General features: G+C 46.6%; 1 protein-coding gene across 12 annotated transcripts in view; it reads left to right on the forward strand.

Moving 5' to 3' along the window:
* The first annotated feature begins 1,391 nt into the window (after positions 1-1,391).
* The window catches only part of LOC121559442 (mitogen-activated protein kinase kinase kinase kinase 4-like), a 46,829-nt gene continuing 20,324 nt past the window's right edge, over positions 1,392-27,896 (forward strand). For 7 of the 12 annotated variants that reach the window (XM_045225509.1, XM_045225511.1, XM_045225514.1 and 4 more), the window contains exons 1-5: positions 1,392-1,933; positions 2,296-2,361; positions 19,392-19,448; positions 27,244-27,369; positions 27,554-27,664. In XM_045225509.1, coding sequence (XP_045081444.1) covers positions 1,877-1,933; positions 2,296-2,361; positions 19,392-19,448; positions 27,244-27,369; positions 27,554-27,664 — 417 coding nt within the window. In that variant the 5' untranslated portion in view covers positions 1,392-1,876. The remainder of the gene's footprint in view (positions 1,934-2,295; positions 2,362-19,391; positions 19,449-27,243; positions 27,370-27,553; positions 27,665-27,896) is intronic. The other 5 variants (XM_045225519.1, XM_045225513.1, XM_045225516.1 and 2 more) reach the window with 3 other exon arrangements.

A 27,896-nucleotide genomic window follows, 5' to 3' on the forward strand; every position in this document is an offset into this window, starting at 1 on the left:
TGGGCACCACATTAAAAGCTTCTGTGACTTAGCGTATTTCACACACAGTCAGATCTAGGAGAAGCAGCCAGGTGAGTCATTTGGGTTACTATGAAGTCAGAACCGTAGACAATGAGTCACCTCCGTGCTCCGTCACCACCATGTTGGAATGATCTGGAATCTCCCCAATTGATTCATAACCAAACCCAATTGATAAACACACACGCCATCATTCTCCCAGACCTGCTGAGGGGAGGACGGCTCATAATAATGACTGGAACGGTGCAAATGGAATGGTATCAAACTTTGTGTTTGATGTATTTGATACATTCCACTGATTCAGTATCAGCCATTACCACAAGCCGTCATCTCCAATTAAGGTGCCACCAACCTCCTGTGTCCCAGACACATTTGCAGAAATTGCTCATCACTACATTTTTGGTAACAGGAATGTGAAGATGGCATTTTATTCAATTTATCTTAACTTATACCTTTTAAATGTATGATTTTGTTACTTGTGTGTTAATTGGGCCCAAAACTTTCATTATTCAAACCATTCCATATAGGTATACATTTACCATCAACTTCATCCTCAACAGTCAATTGTCTTTTCAATTTGAGTGTGTTCAGGTGTGTTGGCCACACCTGATCTTAATTGGTTTGTGTCTTGAAAGGGGGTCTGTTTGAACGGGGAATGCTTTGAGGCGATAGACATGCTATATGCTCCTCAGGAAAGGTTTAGGTTGTTTTAATGACCTTTTAGCATGGTCTCTTTAAACCATCTGTTTTATAAATGAATAAATATTTATTGAATTCTGACCATTTCTATCTGTCCAGTTATTCTTTTTTAACCTCTTGATGTGCACGGGGTAAGGCCAGCTTCTTCACAAGGAACCTCGTTGCTGGCCATTTTGTATAGAATACACACAGATCACATGATCTATAGTCGGAAAGAACATGTTATATGTGTGAGTTACCGCACTGATGTTATGAAACACGTGGCAACCATAGAAAGGTGTCTGAATATGAGGCTAATATCAGGCGGCCTTTGGCCAGATGCCCACTGACTGAGACAGGATCAGCTGCATACATATCAGTAATGACAAAAAAGGGAAGTGAGCAAAGGCAGTAGGTCCCTGAAAAACCACCCTGGGGTAGTGCTTTAGGATGAGGGGGCGAGACTCACCCAATAGAGTACACCGCCCGCTGTACCTTTCCTAATAACTAAACAGAGACAGCACATGGAGTTCAAACGACAATGTATGAACGCCTCTCATTGAGGGTAACCTAATGCGGTAGCTCTACTTATGGCACATATATAGCAAATAATGACGTATCAGTGCACACTCCGCTTAAACTCGTTCGACTGTTCCTTTGCCACACCCATGATTACGAATATTGACACCGATGGCTCACGCGCGCATGTCCATGATTCCGTGAGATAGAGGCCTGCCTCGCCTTTTCTCGCGCATCTATTCTTTACAGAAATCCTTCGTTTTATATGAAAAAAGTTGTTTGTATTATTTTGGAGGGGCCGTTGACTAGATGAGGCAGAGAAGAAGAGAAATAGATTTGTATCTCTATTTCTTTACTGAATAATCACCCACTCCCCGGTTATTGCATCAAGGCCCTGCCCCTCCTCTGTGATTCCCGACCGGCTTCCTGTGTTTGTGCGGTTCTCACAAGCCAGGGAGTGAGGAGGATCAGAACTGGGAGTTGAGCGAGAGAAGGGCCGAGCTGCCACCTCAACATGGAGTAGCCTGGTGTCCTCGACAACAGTAGCGGACCACAAAGAGGAATACTCGAGGGCTATTTTTCTACAAGGAGGCACCGCAAATGATACCACATCAAAGATTCCACAATTAACGGGAAGGAAGGATCGGTTTATATTTAAAAGATGGCGAACGACTCTCCGGCTAAAAGTCTGGTCGAAATAGACCTGGCTTCATTGCGGGTGAGCGGTGGACAAGGGCAGTGTCTTTTATTTCAAGATTAGGCTACCCCCAGATGTAATCTATTCCAATACCGTGAGATAACGTTATATAAAACAAAGCAAACAGTTTTACCCAATAAAATATGGATACATTTTCGAGGTTAGCATTGCTGGGAGACTTATTTATTTATTATTATTCGGATCGAGAGAAAGCTGTCGTGCTGCCTGGCTTTCCTTTGTTCGAAATGCATTTGGCATGTTGTAGAGATCAGGGCGCAACAGCTGCGTTAATCTAGGTCCCATCTTTGCAACAATTATTAAAAAGCATTTTTCATAAAAAATTTATGGATGTGTAAAACATCTCTCTTTTTGACTCGTTTCAGGATCCAGCAGGGATTTTTGAATTGGTGGAAGTGGTCGGAAATGGCACCTATGGACAAGTATACAAGGTTGGTTCCAAGCTATATTATTTTATTCATCTGTGGCATTCTCTTTGATACAAGATAGCTACATTGTTGCAGTTTTGGCATTGATCATCGAAATGATCCAGATTTCATGCCTGTGAGATGCAATAAATTCACGTCAACATCTCATCAGGATGTTTCTGTCATTACACGCCAATAATCGCTGGTTGGATTGGTAAAGATGATGATGATGTCCCTCTGGGTATTATTGCTTGTAAAAACATATTTGGTGAAATATGGAAGGTAACTTGCAATCAATCCATGTACCACTCCATAGGCCAAGCTCCTCTGTTTCTCCTCTTCTACCCAGGCCTGTACGCTCAGTTGATTTGTTTCTAAGTTGGAACCATTTTCTCTTATAATTTCCATGAATATTATTGATTGGTTTAGAAGTAAATGGCAACTGGGTTTGCAGACCAGTGTTGTTATGAGTGTTTTTAAAGTGCAGCACATCTCCTACATCACATCCTGCTGTGGAGAGAAGGGCAAAGGGAATTGGTTACTACTGCGGATCCAGACTAGGCCTTGCTTCATAGACTATTTGGTTAAGTAAAATATCATGTGTTACACAGCAGGCTTTTTCACTCTCTCAACCATCTGTTTCTTGGTGTCATGTTTCTCTGTGAAAATGATCATGACTGTTTAAAGTTGAAATTGACCTTTTGGAGAATTTGGTGGGTTCCTTCTCTTGGACTTTGAGGATGAGTCCGACCCACTATTGGTGACCTGCCTCTTTCTCTGTACCCTCCTGTCCATTGGAAGGTCTGACCTATATTTGACCCCTTCTTTCAAACAGTCAGGCTAGCGACACTTTAGCAGAGCAGCTTGAAAACAACAACTGGAAAGTCTGTTAAGCAGGGTCGTTCACAGGGGCTGCATCAGTGCTCTGTCTATTCTCTTAGCTCTCAGGAGCAGGGTAGCTACTCCTGACTGAGTAGAATCAACAATAGTAGTCTGGATGTTAAAACGTAAAAGCAGAACCATTCATCTGATCCAACCCCGTGGAACGGAGAAGGCTGTTTTCTTTTGGTCATGTGACCCCATTGGTAATGGAAAACTTGGTAGCAAGCATCTTCCTACCATGAACAGATGGCTTCATGGGCCTATGTGGAGAGAATTATTCACTTTTAGGCATTTATCTCTCTCTCTCTTTACTGCTCTTTCTAAATTTCACCAAATGATAGACTACAGAGTTTATTGGAATTGGTGCATTAAAACGTTTACATCAAAGGCTCATATAGGCCTTATGCTATCTTTTGCTATTTATAGTCAGGCAGAGCATGAGCCATTCTACCACACTGCATGGAATAGAATGGACGTCCTGCAAAAGGGCCCCGGGCCAGGCTGGCTGTGTATGTGCCTGTTGTTTAGTCCGCAAAATGGAGGACATCCTTGGTCTAATGATTCCAAGCAAAGCCAACTTGTCTGTGCTGATTTACATTTTAGTAATTTAGCAGACGCTCTTATCCAGAGCGACTTACAGTTAGTGAGTGCATACATTTTCATATTTTTTTCATACTGGCCCCCCGTGGGAAACGAACACACAACCCTGGCGTTGCAAGCGCCATGCTCTACCAACTGAGCTACACAGGGTGATTTGAAAGAACAAGAACCGGGGGTTGTAGTTTTCTCCTGAAATTCAAAAGACCTCATTTGCTATTCTGCAGATAGTTAGGTCTGCATGCTCTGGTTATTTGTACATGTTTACAACAGACAGTCCCAAAGCCATTGGATGTCAGAGGTTTACTGTATGCCAACCTCTAACCTACATCATTGTAATGCCAAACAAAGGCAGTTTGTTTCAGTCAATTATTCCCCTTCGTCTAGTGAGACTGTACTGTGCACTACACGTTATAAACTAGGCTAATATGTAGCCCAGCTATGTACACTACATTACCAAAAGTATGTGGACACCTGCTCGTCGAACGTCTCATTCCAAAATCCTGGGCATTAATATGGAGTTGGTCCCCTCTTTGCTGCTATAACAGCCTCCACTCTTCTGGGAAGGCTTTCCACTAGATGTTGGAACATTGCTGCGGGGACTTGCTTCCATTCAGGCACGAGAGCATTAGTGAGGTCGGGCACTGATGTTGGGCGATTTAAGTCTGGCTCGCAGTCGGCGTTCCAATTCATCACAAAGGTGTTCGATGAGGTTGATGTCAGGGCTCTTTGCAGGCCAGTCAAGTTCTTCCACGCCGATCTCGACCAACCGTTTCTGTATGGACCTCGCTTTGTGCACGGAGACATTGTCATGCTGAAACAGGGAAGGGCCTTCCCCAAACTGTTGCCACAAAGTTGGAAGCACATAATTGTCTAGAATGTCATTGTATGCTGTATCGTAAATATTTCCCTTCACTGGAACTAAGGGGCATAGCCCGAACCATGAAAAACAGCCCCAGAACAGTTTTCTTCCTCCACCAAATGTTACAGTTGGCACTGCATTGGGGCAGGTAGCGTTCTCCTGGCATCCGCCAAACCCAGATTCGTCCGTCGGACTGCCAGATGGTGAAGCGTGCTTCATCACTCCAGAGAACGACTTTCCACTGCTCCAGAGTCCAATGGAGGCGAGCTTTACACCACTCCAGCCAACACTTGGCATTGCGCATGGTGATCTTAGGCTTGTGTGCGGCTGCTCGTCCATGGAAACCTATTTCATGAAGCTCCCGACTAACAGTTCTTGTGCTGACGTTGCTTCCAGGGGCAGTTTGGAATGCGGTAGTGAGTGTTGCAACCGAGGACCGACAATCTTTACGCACTTCAGCACTCGGCGGTCCCGTTCTGTGAGCTTGTGTGGCCTACCACTTTGCGGCTGAGCTGTTGTTGCACCTAGACATTTCCACTTCACAATAACAGCACTTACAGTTGACCGGGTCAGCTCTAGCAGGGCAGAAATTTGACGAACTGACTTGTTGGAAAGGTGGCATCCTATGACGGTGCCACGTTGAAAGTCACTGAGCTCTTCAGTAAGGCCATTCTACTGCCAATGTTTGTCTATGGAGATTGCATCAAATCAAAATCAAATCAAATTTTATGTCACATGCGCCGAATACAACAGGTGTAGACCTTACAGTGAAATGCTTACTTACAAGCCCTTAACCAACATTCAATTTTAAGAAAGAATAGCAAAAAAAACATTAAATATCTAAATAATAAGAAATAAAAGTAACAAATAATTAAAGAGCAGCAGTAAAATAACAATAGCGAGGCTATATACAGGGGATACCGGTACCGAGTCAATGTGCGGGGGTACAGGTTAGTCGAAGTGTATTGGCTGTGTTCTCGATTTTATACACCTGTCAGCAACGGGTGGGGCTGAAATAGCCGAATCCACAAATTTGAAGGGGTGTCCACGTACTTTTGTGTATATATAGTATGTTTTTTTTCCTACCTCCCATCAGCTGCCTGACACCAATGCTAGGTCAGTGGTGCAGTAACACGGTTAGTTAGCCTACCAGACAGACGAGTGAGCGTGTGGTCTGAATGAGGGGTGCTAGCTGGGACTTGTAGAGGAAGAGCAGCTGTCCTAGGCTCCAGACAGAGGCTGCATGGCCAGGCAGCTTCATTACAAAGCTGGTTCTGTCTCAGTGTCTCTGGCTCTCTTTGGGACCCGCCACCAGACCCACAGAAAGGATGTGTTTGTCAGTCGGGTCTCAAATGCTGAATAATCAACTAGCCCTGTTCCTTTCTATCTCTTTCTGTGAGGCTTTTCTTTTTCTGCTTTGCAAAGCAGTTTTTCACTCATTCAAACCTCTCAAAATAAGACAATCAAGCACAGTCTATTTCTTCTATTCAGAAGGCCCAGGCCAATTTCTTGCATTGAATTACATTTCTGAAATGCAGACTACTTTTTGGGGCTACCTCACATCTGTCCCCTTTTTCTTTTGTTTGTTCTTTTCGTTTTTCAAACCGTTTGCTTTGTAGGCATGTTTTCTTGACACTGTTTGTCTCAAAAGCAGTCGCCACAGCCTGTTTGATGATGCAGCTAGCCCAGATGACATACAGTACCTCACTGAATGGGTGACCTTTTCATTTGGAGCTTTTGACAGAAGCGGGTTGCAGGCGCTCTCTATGCCCCGTGCTGCATGATGTGGCTCTTCTGGATGCAAATGCCAGCAGCCAATCACAGCAGCATAGGCAAGGTGGCAGTGACTGTTGTCTGGGGCTAGTGCCAGGTTTAGACCTTACTGTTAAGCTCAGTGGTAGATAGGGATTTAACTTGGCTTGGCCTACCAGCTGAATGACCTTTGAAGTCTTATCTAACTGTCATCATGTGGGTGTGACAGTCAAGGGAAGGGTTACATCATTTTCTATGCTCACTAGGGATGCAAATTTAGATACATTTTGCTGCAGACTAACTGACCCTCATTATCAGGTCAACAAACGTAAACATTTTTCCAAACAGTAAAATGAACGTGGACAACAGAAAATAGCCTACTATGTATGCATACAAGGAACATACATTTTTCATTAAGAGCTTAATGGAAACATGCAACAATAGCAAGCCTATCGTTTTACAGTCAAAAGGCTATAGCCTATTATTGAACATGCAATTCCTGTAATGAAAATACTATTAAATAAAACTTCATTTTCAAACTTTTGCTAAAATGCAATTTGCGGGAGAAAAGTTCTAAACAGCAACCTAATGCGAGCGGTTCCATATGTGACAGAGATGAATATCTGTTAGAAACTAAGGGGGCTTTCACACCAAATTGGTTTGGTGCGGTTTTTCTGAACTCTGGGGCGTTTACCCCCTTAGTTCAGTTCGTTTGGACTCGTGTGAACACTATCCGCACTATGGAGCGCACTAAACAACGCACCGTGGTTTGTTCAAAAAGGGTGGTCTCGGTCCGATTCAGTTTGTACCGTGGTGTGGTTAGCTGCAGGTGAGAACGCGGTCCGGACCAAACGCAGAAAAAGAACCAGAGTTGTGCATTATTATTATTATTATTATTATTGGTTGTTTGACATCACAACTTGACATCTCTAAAACATTCTGTGAGTAGCAGCTCATTTGAGTGCATCTGATGCAGGTTAAGGGAGACTGGGGGCTATACTGGGATATAGGCTACTGAATATAGACCGTTGGAGAGGCTATTTTGCTGTTTCCTCCTGCATGTTGTTGGAATACCAAGCAAAAGTAATATGAAGATTGGGACACACAAGTAATGCGTCATGATGATCATAAATGGATTTAACGTGAGCATATTTGTCCAATAAACAAATGACTTGCATGGACACGTGGTTTTGTTGTGGAATTTTAGTTCGTTTGACATTTGGCAATGTGAAACCAACCAGACCAAATGGGGGAAAAAAATACAATGTAACAAATACTGATTCAAACTATAGCTCAAAACTAGTGTGATAACTCCCTTAGAAAGATGGGGAATCTAATAGCAACCACTAGGATGGGTTGCTAATATGACTCGAATTTTGCCTTTGGCTTCTGGACAACAACATTTTTAAAATGAAAACCAATAGAACAGTAAAGAAATTATGGTTAATGGCATGAGGAAGTCTTTCAAAAACAATTAAAAAATAATAATTGAGAAATAAAATAGTAGCTCTTTTTACTAGTGGCCAGCCCAAAAAATGTGCATACGATTGCATTTATAATAATTTGTTGCGCAGTGACTGGGGCTGATAAAACCACATGTTACACTCCATTAGCAGCTTTATGAGGTGCTCTCGAGCTGTCTGACAGGTGATGGGCTATTCCGCTCCTCAAACTAGGAGAATGCTATGTGATAAATAAGATACATGACGTCTAACGAAAATAGACACTCGCCAAATTTAATTCCACTAAATTATGCAAATTAACCGATAAGCAAGACCAGTCAAATGTAGTTTCAGCAGCGGTTACCCATTAACATCCCTAATCTCACCTTGCACTGGAATGATAGCTAGTAGATACCGGTACTCACTAACATTTTTACAAGAGGACCCTTCTCAAAATGGGCAATGTTGTGCTGCTGGCTGCTATAATGTTCCACTAAACATTTCAAAATGGCTGATCCTTTAGTTGTGGATGCAATGGCTTAGGCTATTTCCGCCAACCACATTGTTGTATACCAAATCCTACTGCCAGCGCGCCCCTCCTTCTGGCTCTCAACATTTCTTAATTAATTTCTTATGATAAACCCTGGTACTAGTCCCATTCGCACTAAAAACATTAAAATAGTAGGGAGGCTAAGGACATGCTTGGAGGTATTGGCTTGCTGCAGCACTACAATCTCCCTAAACATCGTTGACCTAGTATTTGTGGGAACTCAGTCCTCTTCTGAACAATTGGCCATTGTCTCATTAAGGAGAGGGTCATCAGTGTCCATGCTGGTCTCAGTGCACAGCTTTGTATGGTTGATCCCGACTGCATCTAGTAGTCCTACGTCTCAATACAGTTGTTGGATTTGCAGTGTTTTCATCTTACCATCATTTCGCCTACTACAACACAGGCCATGACCTCCTAGTGGTAGGTCGAAGTTGTATGGTGTTTCTATACCCCTGAAAATCCTCTTCCTGCACTGACTCCATAATGGGATTCTCAGATCAGTTTGATCTCTTCTTTGGCTCCAGACCAGCTGGCACTGAGAGACGGGAAGGAGAGCCCTCCGGTGCGTCTGAGATTTATTATTTTTTTATAGTGAGAAAAACAAAACCTGAAGGATTCATTAAGTTCTGCCTTGGTGCGTGGTATGTGGGGGAGGATTCCCTCGGCTGGGCTGTACAGAATGGCCATATATAGACCTAGTTAGCAAGCTACTCAGTCAGTCAGGCCTGCAGTGCTGGTGGTGTCCCAGCGCTCTGCTCCCTGGGATGTGCCAACCTTTTTTAAACATCATGCCCCTCTCCTCCCTCACTACCCACCGGCTTCCACTCTGCAGTCCATGTCAGGCCACTACAGCAGGGTTCTTCAATTCCGGTCCTGGAGGGCCGAAACACCTCTGTTTTTCATCCTCTCCTTCTAATCAGGGGCTAATTCAGACCTGGGACACCAGGTGAGTGCAATTAACTACCAGGTAGAAATAAAAAACAGAAGTGTTTCGGCCCTCCAGGACCGGAATTGAAGAACCCTGCACTACAGGGATGCTGGGAGAATATACCCATAGTCCCGTGGTGCTGGCTCCTCCTGTGACCTCACTCTTTCACACTCCATCACTTTCCTTCCACCTCTTTCCCTTCTCTCTAGTCCCCTTCTCTCATTTTACCTGTGTGTAAACCCCTTTACTTCTCCTGTTTGCTCATGTCCTCAAACCCTCCCCCTACAAATCTCTCGCCCTCATGGAATTCCAGCTCTGCAGGCCCATGTCTGCTTTACCAGGGGGAGGATTTGGGGGGGGTGTGGACCCAGGGTGAGATATCTGCTGCAGCTCTAAATAGCTTGGCCCAGTTCTGTGATTGTAAGAGGCACACTGGGGGTCACTGGTTCCAGTGGGAACCAACACTCTCTGTTTGACACGGTGCCATGACAGAGGCCACATGTACCCCCCACCCACCCACCCGCAGGTACAGAGGAAATATTTGGCATGGGTCCTCAGATCCTCAAAAAATTCTACAGCTGCACCATCGAGAGCATCCTGACTGGTTGCATCACCGCCTGGTATGGCAACTGCTTGGCCTCCGACCGCAAGGCACTACAGGAGTGCCAAGTCTAGGTCCAAAAGACTTCTCAACAGCTTCTACCCCCAAGCCATAAGACTCCTGAACAGCTAACATTTACATTTACATTTTAGTCATTTAGCAGACGCTCTTATCCAGAGCGACTTACAGGAGCAATTAGGGTTAAGTGCCTTGCTCAAGGGCACATTTACGTCATTTAGCAGACGCTCTTATCCAGAGCGACTTACAAATTGGTGCATTCACCCTATAGCCAGTGGGAAAACCACTTTACACTTTTTTTTTTTTTTTTTTTGGGGGTGGGGGGTAGTAGAAGGATTACTTTATCCTATCCCAGGTAATCCTTAAAGAGGTGGGGTTTCAAATGTCTCCGGAAGGTGGTGAGTGACTCCGCTGTCCTGGCGTCGTGAGGGAGCTTGTTCCACCATTGGGGTGCCAGAGCAGCGAACAGTTTTGACTGGGCTGAGCGGGAACTATGCTTCCGCAGAGGACCATGGCTACCCGGACTATTTGCACTGCCCCCCCACCCCATCCTTTTTATGCTGCTGCTACTCTGTTAATTATTTATGCATAGTCACTTTAACTCTACCCACATGTACATATTACCTCAACTACCTCAACTAGCCGGTGCCCCCGCACATTGACTCTGCAACGGTACCCACCTGTATATATAGCCTCCCTACTGTTATTTTATTTTACTTCTGCTCTTTTTTTTCTCAACACTTTTTTTGTTGTTGTTTTATTTTAACTTTTTTTGTTAAAAATAAATGCACTGTTGGTTAAGGGCTGTAAGTAAGCATTTCACTGTGATGTCTGCACCTGTTGTATTCGGCGCATGTGACCAATACAATTTGATTTGATTTGAAAGGTCATAGGTCATGAGTAGCATCAAACCCTCTGTGGCAGTAGCACTGTATAGGATCCATACTGGGCTAGCTTCCATATTGTATGTGGGCTATAGCCTTTATACTTGCTTTGCTTTAACATTTCATCTGTCCTAAGATGGCATCAGAAACTTGTAGTTGGGATTTCAATTTCCTCACTTTAAGCTGTCTTTAATAATGGAGACTTATGGATGAAGATAATGTAACAGCGATTTACTTTTCCACGAATGAAAGGTAAACTATGTGAGGATGTTTCCCAGGACCTAAACCCATGACATCATGACATCACCATAAAGCAGGGTTTCCCAAACTCGGTCCTGGCCCAACCCAGGTGCACATTTTGGTTTTCCCCCTAGCACTACACAGCTGATTCAAATAATCAAAGGTTGATGATGAGTTGGTTATTTGAATCAGCTGTGTAGTGCTAGGGCAAAAACAAAAATGTGCACCTGGGGGGGCCAGGACCGAGTCTGGGAAACCCTGCCATAAAGGATGTAGGTGGGTTAAACAAAGAAGGAGAACTGGTGGCAGTGACGGATGATGCAAGACTGATGCAAGCACACCTGTCTGCCTCCTAATCGTCTAGACATCCCCAGTCTCTGCCCCCCCCTGTCTTTTCCTCCTTCCCTTCTCTCCTCTTTGTACCCCTTGGCCTTCTTTACCCAGGCTGCCTTGTGGGTAGTGGAGGGGGTAGGATAGGCAGGGTGTGGTGGTACTGTCTGTGGGTAGTGGAGGGGGTAGGACAGGCAGGGTGTGGTGGTACTGTCTGTGGGTAGTGGAGGGGGTAGGACAGGCAGGGTGTGGTGGTACTGTCTGTGGGTAGTGGAGGGGTAGGACAGGCAGGGTGTGGTGGTACTGTCTGTGGGTAGTGGAGGGGGTAGGACAGGCAGGGTGTGGTGGTACTGTCTGTGGGTAGTGGAGGGGGTAGGACAGGCAGGGTGTGGTGGTACTGTCTGTGGGTAGTGGAGGGGGTAGGACAGGCAGGGTGTGGTGGTACTGTCTGTGGGTAGTGGAGGGGGTAGGACAGGCAGGGTGTGGTGGTACTGTCTGTGGGTAGTGGAGGGGTAGGACAGGCAGGGTGTGGTGGTACTGTCTGTGGGTAGTGGAGGGGGTAGGCCAGGCAGGGTGTGGTGGTACTGTCTGTGGGTAGTGGAGGGGGTAGGATAGGCAGGGTGTGGTGGTACTGTCTGTGGGTAGTGGAGGGGGTAGGACAGGCAGGGCGTGGTGGTACTGTCTGTGGGTAGTGAAGGGGTAGGACAGGCAGGGTGTGGTGGTACTGTCTGTGGGTAGTGGAGGGGGTAGGACAGGCAGGGTGTGGTGGTACTGTCTGTGGGTAGTGGAGGGGGTAGGACAGGCAGGGTGTGGTGGTACTGTCTGTGGGTATAGAGGAGGGTGTCCTCCCAGCAGTGCTGAGCAATTAGTGCTTTTTGAGATCGATTCCATTTCGGTTTAAATAGAAAAAAATAAACATGAAATGCTCTTTGCATTATGTGGGTTGAGTGCTGTAACAACACAGAATAAAACAACTAATACAAGTCCCATGATGGTAGTGACTGCCCATTACTGCTTATCACGTATTAACCATCATTTATTCACATGAATTTACTTTTATAAAATATTTCAGTTGTTGTGTATATTACATTTTGTTTTATTTGATGACTTTATTATTTCATTCCAAGTCATCATCTCATCTCTATAGAGCTGCTGCCTATGCTGTCTAACAAAATCACTATTTTAGTAGTTCTTCAAAGTAAATAAGGCATACTTTTATGACTGCTTAATACCAACAATCTGTATGTATTTTCAGGTAGAGATTCTTCTCTCCATACCCACAAAGACCGGACAAGTAGGCGCACAATGGATTATGGACATTGTAGTTAATTACCGCGTTTTCTGCCCTGAACTATGTAGCATATTGGCTTGTTGGAAACTACAACCCCCTACTATACTGAACAAAAATGTAAACGCAACGATTTTACTGAGTTACTGTTCATATAAGGAAATCAGTCAATTGAAATACATTCATTAGGCCCTAATCTATGGATTTCACATGACTGCGCAGGGGTTGCAGCTATGGGTGAGATCTTTTATTTCAGCTCATGAAACCTGGGACAAACACTTTACATGTTGCGTTTTATATTTTTGTTCAGTATACATCGCACAGTTCAGGCTTGATCTGATTTATCTCTAGAAAAACTGTGCATTGAGCTCAGAAAAAAATGAACTAAATGGAATTCAAATAATTCTGAAAAATAATATACATTTCGGTTCATCGCTCAGCACTACCTCCCAGGACAAGCTGTGTAATGCTGGTGCCATATGGGAGGAGCCAGCACACTGAAGACTGGCTGGCCAACCCAGGAGGAGGAGTTAGAGGGAGCATCGGAGCAAAGCGGCAGGGATGATGCTGGCCTGGGGTCCATTTTGGCTCCTTGTTACATCCACTAGGCCCTTTGGTGTTCCCAGATCCTCCCAGTCCGCTAATAGTTCTTCCATCAGATCTGTTTAACGCCAAAGTGGTATGGGCGAGGGACCAAAATGGAACCAGAATGAAGAAAAGTGAAAGATCCTCTTGAACATCCAATCTCCTATACACAGATCTGAATTTTGGGTAGCTTTGGAAACATCATGCCTCTGTGAGGTGTTCCAAGCAGCAGTGTTGAGCTCCAGTACACAGGCCTGTTAATGTTAATGTGCGCCATGCAGCAGGAAGCTAACCGGCCTGCTCACAGTTAAAGGGTGCTAGCTGTGGGTTAACCGCTATTTATAGCCTAGCCTTCCACAGTTAGTGGGAGGCACAATTGTAGGTTAGTATGTTGGGAATGGGAGTGGTGGGCCATAGGCAGTAGGCATGTCTCTGTGGGTTAACCCCATGCTGTCTACACAGACTATAGTCTAGCTTCTATTACCGTCTCCGTACAAAAATGAATGTACCAATCACAGATCGCCCCCTTTAATCTCTGCTCTAGCAAGGTAGTATTGGTATTTGGTACTACGCTGGAAACCTTGCCTTCAATTCCATTTGAGTGCGCAGACCAGTGATGGTGACCGCTACTGAAGCCTATCCCAGGCCTAACTGCCTGGTGGGTGTCTGGCTTCTGGCCCTTTGGGGTCAGCTGGTCTGGTGTTGAATGTGTCACCCACTCTGTGGCAGGGCCAAGGTCTCACCCTGTGTCACAGAGGCTGTGTCTAGACTTGACAGTTCATGCAGCTTTAGTATTCCGATCATAGAGTTCTGATCATGGTATTCCGAACGCGTCATGCATCTATACCTACATTTTAAATGTGTCTACCATGTCCACAATGTGTCCGGATTCCCTTTTCCTGCGCTATATTCAAATGCCAGTATGCATTCTACAAACGGTGGAATAGGCAAAATATGATAAAACAACTGATGGCAGTAGCTAACTACTGTAGCTAACTAGCCAGATAACCTCAGTAGCTAGCAAGCAACTCTAAAGGGATTGCAAACAGGTTAGCATAACTCTAGCCAAACAAAAATATAGTTTTTCTAAATATTAGCTAGCTGGCTAGCTTTTATGAGGCCAGCAAACACGTTATTAAGAAAAGGTGTCTAGGTCCCAAAACTAAAGGCTTCTGGAGACTTCTGGGAGGAGTGCTGATGACGTCACCCACTGTATGCGCTTTCGGTAGCCTGAATGCGTCCAGACTGAGGAGAAATCCTCACACAGTGCATCCCTGTCCACTTCCTGAAGTGTTCAGCCAGATCTGAACACAATCAGACCACAAAGCGTCTAGACCCGTCTTTTCAATGCGATCTTCGTATTCTGATAGCAGAAGGCGCATGTAAGTGTCAAGTGTAGACCTGACCAGACACACCTAGTAGTCACCTTCAGACACGGTCTGTCCCTACACTGTGGCCTATCTGTCCATGTGCTCACACTGTGTGTGTGTGTGTGTGTGTGTGTGTGTGTGTCTTCCCTACACACAGTCCAGTGAAGCTCTTTTGTCTCCTCTCACCCCTACACTGGCCCTCGCTCTAATGGCTGTCACAAGACCCACACTGCCCCTGGGCTGTCCACACCACTGCCTGAACACAACTCTGCTTTGTGTGTGTGTAAGTGTGCATGAGGAGCGACCCGTTGAGCCACCTCATTATCATACAGGGACACAAAAGCCCCCTGCGATCGAGACAGCGTTCCCATTCAGGGCTGCAGCCCAGTCTGAGCTTTGTCCAACAGACTTTCCTTTCCCTTCGGTGTCAGGTTTCTCACTTAGCACCTCGTCGGTTCTATCCACAAACAAGCAGGTGAAATAGACCACGTTTTGGGTATATCGAACGCAACTCAGTTTTTATGGTAGATACACTATTAGGAACTGAAGAGTTGCCTCTTCCCTTGAGACCACATCCCATTCTCTCCAAGCGCTGAAGGAAAACAACTTGTTTTCGGTCGAGTAGTGTTTCTTCAGAGGCCGGTACTGTAGCAGCTGCACTCTGATCAAAAACAGCTGCATTATTGACTGGTCTCTCCTCTCACAGCCCTCTCAGCCTGGCAGGCTTCTCTGGTCTCTCCTCTCACAGCCCACTCAGCCTGGCAGGCTTCTCTGGTCTCTCCTCTCACAGCCCTCTCAGCCTGGCAGGCTTCTCTGGTCTCTCCTCTCACAGCCCACTCAGCCTGGCTGGCTTCTCTGGTGTCTCCTCTCACAGCCCACTCAGCCTGGCTGGCTTCTCTGGTCTCTCCTCTCACAGCCCACTCAGCCTGGCTGGCTTCTCTGGTGTCTCCTCTCACAGCCCACTCAGCCTGGCAGGCTTCTCTGGTCTCTCCTCTCACAGCCCACTCAGCCTGGCTGGCTTCTCTGGTGTCTCCTCTCACAGCCCACTCAGCCTGGCTGGCTTCTCTGGTCTCTCCTCTCACAGCCCTCTCAGCCTGGCTGGCTTCTCTGGTCTCTCCTCTCACAGCCCACTCAGCCTGGCTGGCTTCTCTGGTGTCTCCTCTCACAGCCCACTCAGCCTGGCTGGCTTCTCTGGTCTCGCCTCTCACAGCCCACTCAGCCTGGCTGGCTTCTCTGGTCTCTCCTCTCACAGCCCACTCAGCCTGGCTGGCTTCTCTGGTGTCTCCTCTCACAGCCCACTCAGCCTGGCTGGCTTCTCTGGTCTCTCCTCTCACAGCCCACTCAGCCTGGCTGGCTTCTCTGCTGTCTGAAATGGTAACCTCTTTATATTGCGCTATGTTTGACCAGGGCCCACAGGGAATAGGGTCCCATTTCAGACACAGACCAAGCTTCAACTCCTCTCCTTCTGTCTCTCGCTGACTGTCTCTCACATGTGTTGCTCTATATCAGATCTGAGAATGCACAGACTTCTTGGTGGTTGTAGGAGGTCTGGTCTGTCTGTTAGTGAGGTAGGGGCAGCAGTGGGTCAATTGGCTGGTATGTGGAGTAGATGCAGTATAGGACAGACTGCCTCTGCCTGCCTGGGCTGTCTCCTGCTGCTGCTCACTAGGCCATTTCTCTCTCACCACTGCTCATCTGGTTTGTGTTGAGAAGAAGAGGGGGGCATCAATATACCTTCCTGATCTGTGTGTGTGTTTATGCTTTCTGTGTATTTGTACAAACTGATTTATCTGTGTGTGTAGCCTAGCCTAGACATTGCCTGCCCCAAGGTGGATTAGCTTGTCACCCAACTCCTGTACCCCCTCTACCCTCCCACTCTCCCTGCTCAAATGTTACCTTACATCTTCATCTGACCCCTCCCCCCAGGGGCTATCAGCCCCCCATTACCAGCCAGCTCACCTCCCTTTACACTGCCTTTGATGTGCTAGGCCAACCTTTATGGCAGCTAGGCTATATGCTTTAGCATTGTGTGGGACAACATGGATGGATAGCAGTAACAACATGGATGGATAGCAGTAACAACATGGATGGATAGCAGTAACAACATGGATGGATAGCAGTAACAACATGGATGGATAGCAGTAACAACATGGATGGATGGATGGATGGATGGATGACCATCCGTTAGAGCAAGCCAGTTTGTTGTGAGCCATCTTATTACAATGTAATGATGATGTGAAGTGATTTCAGCATTCTGTCATTCCTTTGGGCAGCTCCGCCTCTTGTGGGAGATAGCCTATGTGTTGCCAGGGAATCGTTGAGAAGGATGACTAGGAAGGAATGGGAAAGTGGTGAGATTGGCTTCTGGTTTTACTGGATGAATGTAGAAGAACAGAGGAGAGGGTTTCAGTGCTGTTTAGAGATATTGTGTAGAATGGCCTACTAGCTAATAGTGTGTCAGTGTGATTTGTCTTCTTCTGGTTGTAGTCTAAGGAGTGGGGAGGTCGTATGTACGCCTAGTGAGCTCCGGTCTGGAGTGGGGAGGTCGTATGTACACCTAGTGAGCTCCGGTCTGGAGTGGGGAGGTCGTATGTACGCCTAGTGAGCTCCGGTCTGGAGTGGGGAGGTCGTATGTACGCCTAGTGAGCTCCGGTCTGGAGTGGGGAGGTCGTATGTACACCTAGTGAGCTCCGGTCTGGAGTGGGGAGGTCGTATGTACTCCTAGTGAGCTCCTGTCTGGAGTGGGGAGGTCGTATGTACGCCTAGTGAGCTCCGGTCTGGAGTGGGGAGGTCGTATGTACACCTAGTGAGCTCCGGTCTGGAGTGGGGAGGTCGTATGTACGCCTAGTGAGCTCCGGTCTGGAGTGGGGAGGTCGTATGTACTCCTAGTGAGCTCCTGTCTGGAGTGGGGAGGTCGTATGTACGCCTAGTGAGCTCCGGTCTGGAGTGGGGAGGTCGTATGTACGCCTAGTGAGCTCCGGTCTGGAGTGGGGAGGTCGTATGTACACCTAGTGAGCTCCGGTCTGGAGTGGGAAGGTCGTATGTACTCCTAGTGAGCTCCTGTCTGGAGTGGGGAGGTCGTATGTACGCCTAGTGAGCTCCGGTCTGGAGTGGGGAGGTCGTATGTACACCTAGTGAGCTCCGGTCTGGAGGGAGTGGGGAGGTCGTATGTACACCTAGTGAGCTCCGGTCTGGAGAGTTGGAGAGAGGCCATAACATCTGGCTGTGGTTAGGGGCTTTATGGAGTGTCTGGAGCTGGCTGCTCAGTGATAACCCCCTGCTTCAGGCAACCTCTCCAGGGCCACAGTATCAGACCAGGGACCTCGGTGGCCCGCTAAATGCCCCTCAGTCAGTCTGCTCCTGCCCTGGCTGCTGTGTCCGGACAGGGCCTCTGTAGCTCAGAGCTCCAGCAGGTTAGGGTTGGAGGATGGGGCTGAAGGTGAGGTGATTGTTTGTGTTGTGTGATAGTGGAGGGGGGTTTAGGACTGAAATGGGTGAGGGAACTGGCTGGAGCAATGGGGACCCTCCTGAAGCCTTATCTCACACCGATTGGTTGATAGATCATCCTCCGCTTCCTGTCTATAGCCTACATTCCTTCCTGCTTTATTTTCTAGTCCACCCCGCCCCATGACCTGAATCTGAGACATGAGAAACCAGTGGGCACAAAAAGACATTCACGTCACAAGTAGTGAATTGACCTACATATCCAACAATGTTAGGGGGGATTCCTCCTCATTTTCTGGATAAAATTGACATTTTCTTCCAAAGATTGTCACCCAAGCATCATGCTTAAGGACTGCGTTCTCTGGGCTCACAGAGGAGTGGGGGGACGCAGGGGGTGAAAACTGAACCTCTCCAATGCACCTGTGACCTTTCACCTCGACCAAAGGCTTGTGTGTCTCGACGGGGACTCGAGTGATTAGTAATGTCACTGATGTTTTTATAGACAGCGGCCCCGGGATCAAAGTTGAAAGGATTATAAGTCCTGAGAGGGAAGGCATGAAGGCTTTCGTCTCCTCCTTAGCTGGAGAGAATAAGCTGCTTGGCTTTTGTCATTAACCACGCATATTTTCAATTGACTGTGGAATGTTCACTCATAATAGGCGGTCCAGAGATGGTCGTCAAGTGTGTGTGCGTTTGTACGCGTCTTGTTTAGATACACAGCTGCTTCTGTCATCAAACACAATACTGCTGTATCCATTATAAAACACACTGTAGCCCCACACTAGTGGAAATCCCCATTGTGGTTTCTATCCAGATAATTATTAGCAGCTTTTATCTCTGTTTTGAGGGGTTGGAGACTGAGGGGGGGTAAGATACTATTTCTGTCTGTTTATGTAAGGAGTGAGTGGTGCTGAGGGAGAGGGGAGAACTGTGGGAATGTTTGTTCAGCACAGAGATTGTAGCCTCAGTCCATGTCTATGTCTGTTTGGATGCTAGTGATTGTGCTGTATCTATGCTAGGCTTAATCAGCCACATGACATTACACAGTGGAATGAATCAAAGTGATGATGGTTGTCTATGGAAAGAACTCCTATGGTTGGTCACCTGTTCCACTATGTACACAGCTAACATGGGTTTTACTGTGAGAAGGCATGTTTTGCAAGTTCAAGTGACACACACACACACACTTATTAACCTTAACTCAGCTGATCAGTGTATTACTGTTACCCTCGGTTGACCTCGTGATTACTGACCTGCTATCCTTTCTCTTCATCTCTACAGGGGAGACATGTCAAAACTGGACAGCTGGCTGCCATCAAGGTCATGGACGTCACAGAGGTAAAGAAGTTCAGACTAACTGTAACACCCCCGTGTGTGTGTGTGTGTGTGTGTGTGTGTGTGTTGTTCAAGGAGGATGTTGCGTGGCCGGGTCTATTGGTGAAACAATGTAGTCTGAAGCCGAGCTGAGATGACCTTTCACATTTCAAAACAAAACAAACTGCCCACTCTGCCTGTTTATTTGTCAACCAGGTCTTTCAGATCAGCCAACCATTGTCTTATTTGGGCCTCAGATTAAAGGGTAAATGGCCTAACGTCAGGTGGTTTTGCAGGGTTATTACATTGACATTGACGCAAAGGGCCTTACCCAAGGTTGTTGAAAGTGTGTTATATAAATTGTTCTATTTCTGATTAGGCTAAATGTTTATTTCTGGGAGAGAGAAAAATGCTTTGAAAATGCTACCTTCGATTGCTTGGGGGAAGTACAAGCTCTTGACTTATTTTTAGCCTTTGATATACACTATATATACAAAAGTATGTGGACACCCCTTCAAGTTAGTGGATTCGGCTATTTCAGCCACACCCGTTGCTGACAGGTGTATAAAATCGAGCACACAGCCATGCAACACTCAATACCGAGTTTCAAACTGCCTCTGGAAGCAACAAGCTTCATGAAATGGGTTTCCATGGCCGAGCAGCCGCACACAAGCCTAAGATCACCATGTGCAATGACACGCGTTGGCTGGAGTGGTGTAAAGCTCGCCTCCATTGGACTCTGGAGCAGTGGAAACGCATTCTCTGGAGTGATGAATCACACTTCACCATCTGGCAGTCCGACGGACGAATCTGGGTTTGGCGGATGCCAGGAGAACGCTACCTGCCCGAATGCGTAGTGCCAACTGTACAGTTTGGTGGAGGAGGAATAATGGTCTGGGGCTGTTTTTCATGGTTCAGGCTAGGCCCCTTAGTTCCTGTGAAGGGAAATCTTAACGCTACAGCATACAATGACATTCTAGACGATTCTGTGCTTCCATCTTTTTGGCAACAGTTTGGGGAAGGCCCTTTCCTGTTTCAGCATGACAATGCCGCCGTGCACAAAGCGAGGTCATACAGAAATGGGTTGTCGAGATCGGTGTGGAAGAACTTGACTGGCCCGCCCAGAGCCCTGACCTCAACCCCATCAAACACCTTTGGGATGAATTGGAACTCCGACTGTGAGCCAGGCCTAATCGCCCAACATCCGTGCCCGACCTCACTAATGCTCTTGTGCCTGAATGGAAGCAAGTCCCCACAGCAATGTTCCAACATCTAGTGGAAAGCCTTCCCAGAAGAGTGGAGGCTGTTATAGCATGAGTTACCAAACTCATCATTAGAATAGGCTAGTCCACATGGAAATTCCTACATGTCTTCGAGGTCCCATTTACATTTCAGGAAGAAAACTTAGACTTCTCCATAATCAGCTGCTCGTAAATCTCAGTATAATAAGCAGAGATCATTACAGCTAAAGCCAGTAGGATGTTTTATGGTTAAATTACGTCATTTTCAGGCAGGCAGGAGGGCAGCCCTTTGCTCTCTCTATGGCATTCTGCTTTTATCTACTGAAAGAGGACCTCCCAGTGAATATAGAACTAGCAGGGCCACACACACAGACCCTAATGAGACCCCCCTCCCCCCCCTCCCCTTAACCCAAGCAACTTGTGGTTTGTTTTATGATATAGCCTTTGCAGTATAGGCCTGCCATGTGGCCCATGTCGTTTTAAGATAAAGTTTACTGTTAAACATTGCCGAAGTAAAATTCCGTCGCCCTAATTCTCAAATGCCAATGTGGTCATTCTGGTTCTAGACCAGTTTCTCTATGCTTATGCCCTGACTTGCCCCCTGCCTGCCACTCCCTGCTGACTGTCATGAGTAAGACTCTGATGGAGTGTTGCCCAACCGTTTCCTGCCATGGGTGTCATAGGGCATGTCTCACCTGGTTTCCACTAGTTACCACAGCCACAAAGTTAAGATTGTTTTCATGAATTGTTACGATATAGACAAACATTTGTTTTTGGTCTTAATTTAAGGTTGGGGTTAGGCATAAGGTTAGCATTGTGGCTAAGGTTAGGTTTAAAATAACATTTTAAGAACAGAAATGGTAGACATAGGCGAGGTTTATGACTTTGTGGCTGTGGTAGCTAGTGACGACCCACTCACCCCCCGTTACGTCGTCATACACCTGCCCTGATATAGCCTCTAGTCTAAGATATGAGGGATAGATATAGTGAGATTTCACCACCATAGGCTAGCTTACATACACAGACAGAAGTACAGTCATATGTAGCTTCACCCTGCCAGGTAGAAGAGCACCTGTTATCTCAACAGCTCTCTGTTGTCCTGGGAAACCATTACACTGTAGCTGAGAGAGCGAGAGGTGAGCATGGCAGTACTGGGCTCTACTGTTAGTCAGCTCTCTGCTCTGCTCTCCCAGTTTAAATGCCTGTCTGTGCTACGCTTTGTTGTACCCTTCGACCTACATGGTGCTGCGTTAACCGCTTGAATGATAACGGCAATGAAATTAAAATGTCCGCCTAAAGAGACAATGACATAACCGAAAGTGAATCCCCCCTCATTTCTGTCCCAGTGATTGTCAGGAGTGCTCAGCCAGCCCGCCTGTCCCTGTTCACGTGACACGGGAGCTAACGACCAGGCTTTCACAGCTGTGAATAATGATCCAAACAGCTGCAGGAAACATGGGAAAGAGAGAGGAGAGGGAGAGTAGCAATATGGCTGCCAGCACAGCCAACAGACAGCCTCTACCTGCTGGCACTGGAAGCGTCTGGTGGAAGAGAACTGTGTTTGCGTACTTACGTGCATCTTTAAACACACCATCACAGTAACTGCGTTGCTATTCACGAATGTCCCCATCATTCAGACTCCTCCCTTTCCAACAGGGGTTTCTGTAAGACATGGGGAGTAACACTCGTTGAGTGTTCAGTTAGTGTCACTGTTAATCAGTGTCAAGTTGTTGCAACGGAAGAGATCAAGCTAATGGTGGGGTGACCTTTTGCTGTCCTCCTCACGGTTTTCAAGTGAGGTGGGGGAGGGAGGCTGTTTGTGGTGGGTCTCACTTGAAGGGGTTAGGCGTGCTCAACTTTACACTGGAATAAGCGATGTCCGCTTTTGTACGCGCATCCAACAAGTTTCATCTCCGAGGGGCAGAAAGCAAAAACACCGATGATTTTGAGGGGTTGTGTGTGTATAGGTCATTGCTGTGTAAAACACCAGTGATTTCGAGGGGTTGTGTGTGTGTGTGTGTGTGTGTGTGTATAGGTCACCATATGTGAATTGATTGCCCCCCATCTATCCTCAGAGTTCGTACTGCTTGGTGACCTAAATTGGGATATGCTTAACACCCCGGTCATCCTACAATCTAAACTAGATGCCCTCAATCTCACACAAATTATCAACGAACCTACCAGGTACAACCCTAAATCCGTAAACATGGGTACCCTCATAGATATCATCCTGACTAACTTACCCTCTAAATACACCTCCGCTGTCTTCAACCAGGATCTCAGCGATCACTGCCTTATTGCCTGCGTCCGTAACGGGTCCGCGGTCAAACGACCACCCCTCATCACTGTCAAACGCTCCCAAAAAACACTTCAGCGAGCAGGCCTTCCTAATTGACCTGGCCCAGGTATCCTGGATGGATATAGATCTCATTCCGTCAGTAGAGGATGCCTGGTTGTTCTTTAAAAGTAATTTCCTCTCAATCTTAAATAGACATGCCCCATTCAAAAAATACAGAACTAAGAACAGATATAGCCCCTGGTTCTCCTCAGACTTGACTGCCCTTGACCAGCACAAAAACATCCTGTGGCGTACTGCATTAGCATCAAATAGCCCCCGCGATATGCAACTTTTCAGGGAAGTTAGGAACCAATATACACAAGCAGTTAGGAAAGCAAAGGCTAACTTTTTCAAACAGAAATTTGCATCCTGTAGCACTAACTCCAAAAAGTTTTGGGACACTGTAAAGTCCATGGAAAATAAGAGCACTTCCTCCCAGCTGCCCACTGCACTGAGGCTAGGAAACACTATCACCACCGATAAATCTACAATAATCGAGAATTTCAACAAGCATTTTGCTACGGCTGGCCATGCTTTCCACCTGGCTACCACTACCCCGGCCTCCAGCTCTGCACCCTCCGCTGCAACTTGCCCATGCCCCCCGCTTCTCCTTCACACAAATCCAGACAGCTGATGTTCTAAAAGAGCTGCAAAATCTGGACCCCTACAAATCATCTGGGCTAGACAATCTGGACCCTTTCTTTCTAAAACTAGCCGCCGAAATTGTCGCAACCCCTATTACTAGCCTGTTCAACCTCTCTTTCGTAACGTCTGAGATCCCCAGAGATTGGAAAGCTGCCGCGGTCATCCCCCTCTTCAAAGGGGGTGACACTCTAGATCCAAACTGTTACAGACCCATATCCATCCTGCCCTGCCTTTCAAAAGTTTTTGAAAGCCAAGTCAACAAACAGATCCCCGACCATTTCGAATCCCACCGTACCTTCTCCGCTATGCAATCCGATTTCCGAGCTGGTCATGGGTGCACTTCAGCCACGCTCAAGGTCCTAAACGATATTATAACCGCGAACGATAATAGACAGTACTGTGCAGCCGTTTTCATTGACCTGGCCAAGGCTTTCGACTCTGTCAACCACCGCATTCTTATTGGCAGACTAAATAGCCTTGGTTTCTCAAATGACTGCCTCGCCTGGTTCACCAACTACTTCTCAGATAGAGTTCAGTGTGTCAAATCGGAGGGCCTGTTGTCTGGACCTATGGCAGTCTCTATGGGGGTGCCACAGGGTTCAATTCTTGGGCCAACTCTATTCTCTGTGTATATCAATGACGTCGCTCTTGCTGCTGGTGACTCTCAGATCCACCTCTACGCAGACGACACCATTTTGTATACATCTGGCCCTTCATTGGACACTGTGTTAACAAACCTCCAAACGAGCTTCAATTCCATACAACACTCCTTCAGTAGCCTCCAACTGCTCTTAAACACTAGTAAAACTAAATGCATGCTCTTCAACCGAACGCTGCTTGCACCCGCCCACCCGACTAGAATCACTACTCTAGACGGGTCTGACCTAGAGTATGTGGACAACTACAAATATCTAGGTGTCTGGTTAGACTGTAAACTCTCCTTCCAGACTCACATTAAGAATCTCCAATCCAAAGTTAAATCTAGAATCGGTTTCCTATTTCGCAACAAAGCCTCCTTCACTCATGCTGCCAAACATGCCCTCGTAAAACTGACTATCCTACCGTTCCTTGACTTCGCGATGTCATTTACAAAATAGCCTCCAACACTCTACTCAGCAAATTGGATGTTGTCTATCACAGTGCCATCCGTTTTGTCTCCAAAGCCCCATATAATACCCACCACTGTGACCTGTACGCTCTTGTTGGCTGGTCCTCACTACATATTCGTCGCCAAACCCACTGGCTCCAGGCCATCTATAAATCACTGCTAGGCAAATCCCCGCCTTATCTTAGCTCATTGGTCACCATAGCAACACCCACCCGTAGTCTGCGCTCCAGCAGGTATATCTCACTGGTCATCCCCAAAGCCAACACCTCCTTTGGCCGCAATTCCTTCCAGTTCTCTGCTGCCAATGACTGGAACAAATTGCAAAAATCTCTGAAGCTGGAGACACTTATCTCCCTCACTAACTTTAAGCATCAGTTGTCAGAGCACCTTACCGATCACTGCACCTGTACACAGCCCATCTGAAATTAGCCCGCCCAACTACCTCATCCCTATATTGTTATTTATTTTGCTCATTTGTACCCCAGTATCTCTATTTGCACGTCATCTCTTGCACATCATTCCAGTGTTAATACTAAATTGTAATTATTTTGCACTATAGCCTATTTTATTGCCTTACCTCCATAACTTGCTAAATTTGCACACTGTATATTATATGTATTTCTGTTGTATTTTTGACTTTGTTTTGTTTTACCCCATATGTAACTCTGTGTTGTTTTTTTATCGCACTGCTTTGCTTTATCTTGGCCAGGTCGCAGTTGTAAATGAGAACTTGTTCTCAACTGGTTTACCTGGTTAAATAAAGGTGAAATAAAATAAATAAAAAATAGGTCATGGATGTGTGGAATAGGGATATCACATTGTAATCATTCTACTGCTGAAAAGCCTGATTTGTAAATACATCTCCTCTCTCCTGTAATTGTACATATATAATGTGTAGGCCTGGGCTCTAATGGAATACCAGTTGTTTAGCTGAGGGGTTTGACGTATACATGTACAGTCGTGTTAGGGATGTGACAATTTGTTAATCGGTTTGCCATAAAAATTATACGAAAAATATAACATTTCTCGTCAATCCACAATGCAGCTGCGCTGCTGCCAGCAACGGTTTGGGCCTCACGGTGCGTCCCTTTCAGAAGGTTAAGAATTTCACCTGGACTACATTTACTGTACCTCAATTCCACCTCGCAAAGTTTGCATTTCCTACTCATTTAACTTCTCAAAGTATTGCCAAACACGACTTTGCTGCTGTCGCTTAACGTGATGAGGTAATGTTGGAGTATCGACTCCAAAATAATTGATTCCTCTACTCCTGGCACGTTGACTCCCATTTCTGTTTGTCCTTGCACGTCGACTCCCATGTCAAGATTCGATTCCGCAAAGAATCGACTCCTAAGATTCAGTATTTTTGGAACGGAGGAGAATTATTAGTTGCCATAATTCCTAGAAGACAAACACTCTTTCATAACGAGGGACGGAGAGAGAGGAGAGGGGCACAGCATAGGCAGGTTGGCCACCAGGCAGACAGTCAACCGTGCACTAGGCCCATCTCACAGTGGAATGCTGTACACACTCGCATCATTAGCGAAGAGAAAGAGCAGGCGAGCCAGCGTGAGGGAGGGGCGGGGCGGAGGCGGGGCGGAGGCGGGGCGGAGGGGGGGCGGAGGCGGAGGCGGGGCGGAGGGCGGAGGGGGCGGAGGCGGAGGGGGCGGAGGCGGAGGCGGGCGGAGGGCGGAGGGGGGGGGCGGAGGGCGGAGGGGGCGGAGGGGCGGAGGGGGCGGAGGGCGGAGGCGGAGGGGCGGGGGGCGGAGGGCGGAGGGGGCGGAGGGGGCGGAGGGCGGAGGGGGCGGGCAGAACCGTGCTCATATGTCTTGGTAATCTGTCTCTTGTCTTGCCTGATTCACAAATTCACCAAAGTAGCCTAAAGTTCACCTCTTCCTCTCTGGTTTTATTTAAATTACACAACTTTCTCCAGGCCTTTTATAGACTATGGTCTAGTTACGCTATAACACAGAAAATAATATATAACTGAACTGTGATTTTAATTTTGTGGAAAGAAACAGTTTTTCTGTTTGGGATTTTTCTTAATGTTAAGGATCTCAATTTCGTTTAAACGTTCACACCCCTAAGTCGTATAGAGAGATGGGTTACAGATAGCATAATGGATTCTGTCTGCCATGGACCACACACAATGACACACACACACACACACACACACACACACACACACACACAGATACACACATCATTAATACCCAAACAAAGAAGTCGTTAGAACAGTGTGTGTACTGCGTAGCCAAGATGTCACATTGTTTAGGGGGCATGGATGAATGAGGGTTTAATTCTCCCCTACAAAGGCACTTATCAACCCCCACAAGACTTGACGTTTGAGGAATGTGGGAAATGATTGACTATTATCCATCTGTAACCATCCACACACGATAGTGATTTTCCTACGAAGTCTTCCTCCTGCGGCATTCTCTATTTTTTTTCTCTTTATCTAATGACTAATGGTTTCTGTGTCTGTAGGATGAAGAGGAGGAAATCAAACTGGAGATCAATATGCTCAAGAAGTACTCCCATCACAGAAACATTGCCACATACTATGGTGCTTTTATCAAGAAGAGTCCCCCGGGGCATGATGACCAGCTATGGGTGAGTGTCTGGCCAGAGTGTTTCCCAGTGGCTGTTTAGTTAAATCATCGTAGCTGGTATATCTACAGCATCATGAATCAGAGCAATATCCCTAACTCCTTTACTGTTTTGACACTCATTTAGCCTTAGAAGTGCTTATCTATGTGTCTGACTCTGAGTATCGTGTGTGTTTTGTGTCCTGTAGCTTGTGATGGAGTTCTGTGGGGCGGGCTCCATCACAGACCTGGTGAAGAACACTAAAGGCAACCAGCTCAAGGAGGACTGGATCGCCTACATCTCCAGAGAAATCCTCCGGGTGAGCCTCTCCTCTCCTCCGTCCCCCTCCATCCCCTCCTATTTCCTTTAACTTACTCCTCCTGTCTTCAGTCTCCTTGTTTATTGCGTAATACATATGTTAAAGCTATTCAGTAAATAGAAAGGGGACAAGCCTTTACCCCCCACTACATCAATGCTCAGCTCTGGCCTTAGACATGTGGTCTCATCTCTACACACCTCCCTCTCTCCTCCTCCTCCTCTTCCTCCTCCTC

Source organism: Coregonus clupeaformis, chromosome 16 (genome assembly GCF_020615455.1).
Source record: "Coregonus clupeaformis isolate EN_2021a chromosome 16, ASM2061545v1, whole genome shotgun sequence".
NCBI classification, from domain to species: domain Eukaryota; kingdom Metazoa; phylum Chordata; class Actinopteri; order Salmoniformes; family Salmonidae; genus Coregonus; species Coregonus clupeaformis.